This window comes from Amphiprion ocellaris, chromosome 24, assembly GCF_022539595.1.
Source record: "Amphiprion ocellaris isolate individual 3 ecotype Okinawa chromosome 24, ASM2253959v1, whole genome shotgun sequence".
NCBI lineage: Eukaryota > Metazoa > Chordata > Actinopteri > Pomacentridae > Amphiprion > Amphiprion ocellaris.
In genome coordinates, this window is record NC_072789.1 from 20984599 (window position 1) to 20992872 (window position 8274).

The following is an 8274-nucleotide window of genomic DNA, read 5'->3' on the forward strand; positions in this document are numbered from 1 at the left end:
TTACTGAAAACAGAAAAGGTGAGGAACTACGGGCGAAGGGTGCGACTTAATTTCTTATTGGGTATGTCTAACCTACCCAACAACCAACAATATCTACAAAACCAAACCCTAACGACACTAACCAAACTAAAAATACATGGGGAGTAGCACCACTAGCAATGACTTGCTACCCAATGGTTTTCACAGTCAAATTGTCCCAAAATAAGCCCTTGAACAGAACAAGCACATCAACTAGATCCTTAACAGAACTCAAGAGACACATGGACACCACACAAAAGCTGTGACAGAATGTCAAGATGACAGTTCTTTCAAAGCCAGAAATGGGGCTTGATTGGTGAAGTCAGTTCTGGACCAATCAGCCATCAGCTCCGGTGAAGTAGGCGGGACATCAAAGGTGAGAACCAATCGGGCTGAAGGAACTGGTGTACAAGGCTGTATACAATATGTCATTATTGTCATGAAAGGGGAGAATCAGTGCAGCAGCCACAACAGCTGTAAAATATATCTCAGAAAATAAAAATGAAAATGGCAAATATGTTTAAATGGCGCTATTGCCACAGATAACCGGGGTAAAAAATTTATGTCAAAAAGGAAAAAGTGATAGTTCAGTGGAAATGCAATGTTTGAAAATGGGATGCACCTGAAATGGGAAATGGAAAATCTTGATTGAAAATGTCAGAAAAACCCAAATAAGCCTATAACTAAACTGTTCACAAACTTTATTCCTTTGGATGGTGTCTGTGCTTTCTTGTCCCAGCTTTTTTATTTTAGGTTTTTCACTTTCCTCCTTCCTCTTTTTGTTGTAACTGCCATTTCATGGTACCCATTTGTCATTTTGGTGTCAGACTTACCCTTTTTGACTTCTTTGCTCTTTAGTATATCAGTATTTTCAGGACAGAGGAGTAAAATAAACCAATTTCTCTCTTCTTTCTGGGTGAAGTTGCCCTTTGAGCAGTATTTCCAGAGTTTTAATGCAGATTCAAATTTGTATTTCCCCTGCAGACATACACTATATTGCCAAAAGTATTTGCTCACCCATTCAAATAATCAGAATCAGGTGTTCCAATCACTTCCATGGCCACAGGTGTATAAAATCAAGCCGGTCCACAATCAAAGGGTGGACCGACGTCATATTGAACCCTATGGATTAGGAATGGGATGTCACTTAGGTTCATATGCGAGTCAAGGCAGGTGAGCGAATACTTTTGGCAATATAGTGTATCTCAGGAGCCACTGGGCTGACAAACCCAGTTTAGTCTGCAGCTTCCCTACAATTTCACATACCTTGAGCATTGTATACTTCTTTCCTGTGCTTCTTTCTTCTTACACTTTCTCATTGTTTTTCAGGATGGGAAAGTTCTGGTGGTGTCAGGGCTGCATCCTGCAAGTCTGTACCGGTTGGAGGTCCAGGTCATCACAGCAGAGGGTGAAGGTCCTGCAACCAGCAGAACCTTCCAGACTCCTGGATACCACAGTGCCCCGAAGCACAGTAAGAAATTCACACCAAAACAAGGAAATGTGGTTGTTCTTGTCTTCTGCTTGTTCACGTTTGTGTACCGTGCTCAACTCACACAGCTTTATTGTACTTGTTACCGATAGACAACTTCAATCGTTAATTGTTAGTGGAATCCATAATATCAATAATAAAAAATGTATTTATAAAGTGCATTGAGTCAAAGTGCTGTACATACAGATAAAAACAATAAAAACAGACAAAAATAGTAAAAACAGATAAAAACAATACAAACAAAACAATAAAAAAGACATCAGTAAAACAAACAATTTAAGATTCACATATAGCAGTAAACCAGTGGGTCTTCAGCTTTGTTTTAAATACATCAATGGAAGATCCCTGCCTGATTTCAACAGGTAGACTGTTTCACAATGTTGGTGCACGGAAAGGAAAAGCCCGTTCCCCAACCGACATACGGGTTCACCTTATTTGACAGGTACAATGGGGCTATTCTATTTACAATTTTGTATGTTAGCAGCAGCACTTTAAAGTCTGCTCTAACCTGAACAGGTAGCCAGTGCAGAGAGGCCAGCACTGGAGTGATATGTTCATAACTAGAGGTGGCATCCCTAGAACAGAGACATTTCTAACTTTAGTCTGAAGTCTAATCAGGCAGAATAATGGAATACAAGTGTGGGTGTGCTGGAGACAAGGGTTCTTTTCCATTGTGACCTTTCCACCCTCCCACTCCATTACATGGTGTTTAACTCTCAGTGGAGGCAAACTCGGTCTTTTTTTTTTTTTACATGTTCAGAAAAGCCATTTATTACTGAAATAACTGCACATTTTGTAGGCGTCACAAAACGTATGGTTTCTGAAGATAAACCCATACCAAATGAACTTTTGTCTCCCATCATTCAGGATCCAGGCTGAGGAAGCGTCACTACAAACAGTCAGTATCTGAGAGGCACTAGCTCCCAGACAGCCCATCAGCCCGCATGAAGGCTCCCAAACTCAGGATAGTACAGAACCCACAGATCAGCCTCACCAGCTTCATGATCAACATGAAACAACCAGCAACTATTTTAATCTTTCCCCGCATCTTCCAAATGACCGGCCGATCAATTACTGGCAGGGCCGGCAGATTTCTATGCTTTGAGTTTTACGTTGTGAGCCAACAGGTCAGATTTGGTACAATAACCACTGGACTGCTTCATGGGACGAAACCAGAGGAGGTTATTTTAATACTTTTCTTGCTAAACAAGCCATACTAAATGCTTAAATATCGTGAGAATTTGTACATAGTATGCTACAGGAGAGTGCAACCCTTAGAAATGTCACTTAAATGTCAAAACTATAGCACCTTACAGTGATTGCATTACGTCTGAGTCGAGTATTTGCTCTAAAGTCACATTAAAAACTTCAATACAAGAAAATACAATACATAAATGTCATAGTTATTGTGGCATTCAGACACAATAACCACATAGAAAACCTGACATTCTATTGTTAGAGCCAATGCCAGAGTTTATCCATTGCAATGAAATTTTATGCAGTAAAAGAAGTTGTACTTCCTGTTTACTCCAGGGCTAGGAAATGAATCTCAGCATGTTTGTGATAAGTAGGTGGACTTCATGTGGACTGCATGTAGATACAGTAACTATACCAGTGACATTACTGTAGGGCTGGAAATGCTTAGATGATTTTAAAAATTGTGCAAACATATTTCCCAAATTTCCACTTTGCCCAGTGAGTAAAACAACACAGAAGACAGACAAGTAATGTCTCAGGAGGGTTTGAACACAGCAAATAGGTCCAGTACCTTCCTCACCCTTTATGCTAACCTTCAGCTGAATCGAACTTTTCCCAGTTAGGGAAAACTGATACAACTTTTAATAGTTTCAGACATCATTTGGGGTTTGTGACTGTATTTATTGGTATTATTTACTTTCAATGAGCATAAAAATGCAGCTACACTACCATTCAAAAGTTTGGGGTCACATAGAAATGTCCTTATTTTTGAAAGAAAAGCATTTTTTTTTTCAGTGAAGATAACATTAAAAGCATCAGAAATACAGTCTAGACATTGTTAATGTGGTAAATGACTATTGTAGCTGGAAATGGCTGATTTTTAATGGAATATCTCCATAGAGGTACAGAGGAACATTTCCAGCAACCATCACTCCTGTGTTCTAATGCTACATTGTGTTAGCTAATGGTGTTGAAAGGCTCATTGATGATTAGAAAACCCTTGTGCAGTTATATTAGCACATGGATAAAAGTGTGAGTTTTCATGGAAAACATGGCAGAAAAATTTAAATGTATGCAGTCTACTTGTCGACATCTTAGACAGAAGTTACTGTAAAAACACAGAAAAACTGCCCATCACTGATAATAGTGTTTAGAATACCTGTATCATCTGGAGCTCAACCAACAATGATGAGAAGGGTAGCAAATAGAATTAGAGGAGCTTATCTTACAGAAACAGAGTTGGGCTTTGTAAACACCGAAGGGACAAATTTAACAAAACTGAAGAGTTAATTAATGGTATAAATTAGGAAAATGTCCATTTTAAATCATAAATAAGTCAAAATAATTGTGGTTATCCACTTACTCTTCCCAGCCCTAGCTTCTCGCTGTACTATTAATGGAATTGCATGCAAACACATAAATGTAGAATAAATTGTGTTGTCAGTGTCGAGTGGTACCTTCAGTATCTTTTAAAAACCCCGAAGAATAATATTCCTGCAACTAATTCACTAATGTTGTTTTGTATATGACATGTAGCTCCCCTGTAAATGCTGTACATACTGTTTGTCTCTATTTATAAGATGTGGTATATTTCCTGTATTGTATGTGTGCTCAGCCTTTTGTAAACCTCTAGAGACCCTGTACAAAGATTTTTTTTTTTTTAATTGAAGATAAATCCCATGTCAATATGTGTACAGCCTACTTTGCGCACCTGGAGTTTTTATTTCTTATTATTTGAGCTTCTTTTCCTCCTGCCGATCCTGTTTTTTTTTAAATTTTCTCAGTATCCAGCCATGACCTTTGCCCAACGAGAGAATTCACAATGATGGTCTAACCAAGACCAGTGGGGAGATGCAAAGCTGTGACAAAACAAAGATCCACACACTAATTCTACCTCCATTATTCTCGAGTTGGTGTGCAAACAAAAAGTTTGAAGGAGTCCTTGGGGAAACAGTATGTGGTAACAAGGATGTGCTCGCATAAAGACAGAGGAGCTCTCAGGGTTCATCACGCCTCATTCTTATGAATAGCCACACATTCTTTTTTTTTTTTAAACATTTTCACAGCTACAGGTAGAGAAATTCCTTCTAAACTTGCTCCACAAACCATTTTCTGTGTTCTTGCCATAAAAAATACAGCAGCTATAACTCAGCTGCATGTATCAGGGTGTCAGGAGCTGCTATATTTGTTCTCTGTATGTTAATGAAGTTCAGCCCTAGTTTGTTTCCATGATGGAGTATCATGTGAAACACTTGCCTTCAGAATGACAGAGGATGGAGGTTGTTGCTGGAGGAGGCTCGGTGCAGGGAGTCCATTTGGATAAGGGATAGCTCAGCCCGGAGCGCATAAAAACCTGTTTACCGAGGATTTATGACCATTTCAAGGTTTTTCCACAACCAGCCTAAATATGTTTACCACAGTGGAGGGGAGGAGGAGGAGTACACAACAGAACAGATACTGTTCATTACAGTAAATGCACTCTGAGGAGAGACTGTAGGTGAAATGCAAAAGAGGCAGCAATGTATTTTTTTTCCTCTATCTTAATGGAACAATTCATTGATTTTACACACTTTAGCCTCTCTGTGTATTCAGCCTTGGAAAACACTTCTATAAGGTTCTCTGTGTTTGTCAAGTCAGCTTGGGTGGAGATTTAAAATTTATGCAGAAATAGTGCAGAGAGGAATATATTCATCCCATTGTATGAATAAATACTGTATGCCAAGAAAGAAATCCACGCATGGACCGAACAATTACCTCTTTTACGCAATTCTTTAAATTCATACAACATACAAACACAAGTTCCCCTAGTTAATTTGTTTTACTAATTAGTTCAAAGTCGTTTTATCGGTTGTTAAAGTATAAAACTGGTCAAGTTAAATTAACTAATCAGTCAGTACAAAGAAAAACTGTGAGGAAAAATGGAAATAAAGGGTTTTAACTGAGGACCTGGGGAAATGGACATAGACACACTAGAGACTCAGATGAGTTAAGTTGTGAATAAGGTTTGCTGACATCGGAAAAAGTGACACCAATGGAGCAGCAGTACATGTGAGCAGTTTTGGGACTCTCTGATCTTTGGGTATATATTGTAGTTGGGAGAAGGTCAGATTTATATTGCAGACAAATATGGAGACCACTAGTCTGCTTAGTCATGTGAGAATAGACAATATCTAATCGCCTGCAGTGTCTGCCTGTCTAAAGGCCATTATGACCTTAAAAAGGGGAAAGAGTCATTTTTCCTTCACAATGTGGGTATATAAGGCCCGCAGTATTAAATGGATGAAAAAAGTAAATAAAATCTTCAGCACAATATTAAGTTGATGCAATTACCAACATTATTTATTTTGTCAACCCGACCAATCGAAATAGGGTCTTCGCACCTTTGGTGCTCGGACCCTAATAAGAAACCCATGCATTCCAATAGGGTATCCAAAGTTGTTTAAATCAATCCAACTGGACTTTAAGAAGGTTCCTTGAAGACGTTTCACCTCTCATCCAAGAGGCTTCTTCAGTTCTGGTGGTGGTTGATGTTGCCTCAGCTTATAACCTCTGTGAGGTGTGGTCAGTGTTATTCACATTCCGACGACCATTGCCAAGGCCCACCTGGCTCCTCAACGATGGTCGTTGGGAGCCAGGGAGTGACACAAAGGGGGTCGTTGAAATGCTAACATGTTAACATGTATTAACACTATAAATTTTACTCTATAACTGTTCCACTGAATCGTTAGTTTTGCAAGCATTTGATCATAATTATGGGTAAATTTAAAATTTTATCCTGCCAATGGTACCAGAGGTGAAAAGGGAGTCATAAAAGTTTCCACAAAAGTATATTCTTATCCAGCCAGTGGCTGTTAAAATATTTCATTCTGGACCACAGTGTTGGACCAACCCACCGGCCAACAATACTGTCACAAGAGACAAAACACATTATTAATTTATAAATACAATATGTCTGAGCACTAAAAACAGAATCTACAAAAGCAAATCGTGCTTCACTTGATTTTCATAGATGAAATATATATCTGTTTTTGGGCTGAGAAGAATAACTGAGCAGGTGCAGTGGAGTGGAAGCATCAGTAAACAGAAAGAAGGGCCAAATCTGGTGCTGATGTATGGGCTGGTGCAGAATCCAGCAGGGGTTTTACAAACTGCCCATGTTTCCACCTGTGAGAGTCAAACAAGGAGTCGGCTGCACGGTGGGTGGAAACTAAACCCTGCCATTAATCTTGTGGCATAACTAGTTGTATTTTATAATTACATATGAAACTGGATTTGCTTATTGACTTGTAAGTAGTGGCCTCTGCAATGGTGAAAAATATTGAAAATGTACCAAAAAACAACCAAAAGAGGCCAGAATGTGTTTTTAGAACTGACTGTTGTCTTTGTTGGTGCTGTCAAACCAAAGTGAAGAATAGTCTATGAAGACCAAAGTATTCCTGACAGATTTTTTATTTTTTTTTCAAAGCTTGCCATGTGTTTTGCATGTAACCTGGTCTGCTTGAAAATAATACATGTGTGGAACACTGAGTGTTGACTGGAGTAGTGAAATTCTTTGATTTAATTACATCCTCTCATAATGTAATGAGTTAAAATAAGTGAAAATATCTTTGTGTTTAATGGAGAAAGTGAATAATCAAGCGCAAGTCCACGTCTGAGTAATTCAAACCCACTGATGCAGATAAAGCGTTAGCCTGCTGTGCAGCCACAACGAGTTGAATCCTGCATCTACACGTGTTGCACTCGCTGGTAAAACAGTTTGCCCTGTCTTTGTTGTGAATGCATCAGATCTGTCAGTAGACAAGAGACAGCTGCCCTCATTTCCCAGGTTCTCCAAAGCAAAAATGCTAATGCCAGCTTCTCCTGTTGATCTGTCAATTACAAAACTGTCCACTTCATTTAGACTCATTGTGGCTGTATTTCTGGGATTAGAGCGTCAGCGCTGGCTCGCTTCATAACCGTACCGATTTCATCAGCTCCTTTTATGGCTAACAACATTTCCATGAAATCTAAAAAGCCAAATATACCAAGCCACGTTATTGTTGTCTCTTAGCCACAGATTAAAAGCCTGCTATCGCTCCTTCACATGCTGCTGATGGAGGATAATCACAAGCTATTAATGCTTCTAAAAGACTGCTAGCACCAAGCTCGATAATGTAGCGTTTTATTGATATACACGATGCCCTCTGTATTTAATGATCGGCTGCAGATACTATTTGCTAAACCTTAATTTATTTCTAGATATGAGCATTAGAATTAAGCAGCATTCACGAATCATCAGGGGCATTTTGAGTGTTTAACAGTTAATCATCACACATGATTTAAGAGTCTATAAGCATGAGGGAGGCTTTGTGAGGCTGATGTCGCAATGCTAAACATAGTCCCAGTCAATTTATACCAAGCTGGTGCAAAATATCAAAATTCCTGGTATGAGTTTATAGCTTTTGAAAATGTGCAAAAATTGGTCCAAAGTCGTCCAAAATATGACATATGATTCAAAATTTCTGACTTCCTGTTGGGTTTTGGATATTGGTGCCCAAACATTTTTTGTGCATCTTGATGGATTACATATG

At 38.9% G+C, this 8274-nt stretch overlaps 1 protein-coding gene across 1 annotated transcript in view; it reads left to right on the forward strand.

Annotated features, from left to right (window-relative positions):
- Window positions 1-4405, forward strand: part of anos1a (anosmin 1a) — a 43105-nt gene extending 38700 nt beyond the window's left edge. Inside the window, exons 13-14 of the mRNA XM_035956108.2 lie at window positions 1348-1489; window positions 2375-4405. Of these exons, the coding sequence (XP_035812001.2) occupies window positions 1348-1489; window positions 2375-2427 (195 nt within the window). The 3' untranslated portion in view covers window positions 2428-4405. The remainder of the gene's footprint in view (window positions 1-1347; window positions 1490-2374) is intronic.
- Window positions 4406-8274: the final 3869 nt, after the last annotated feature.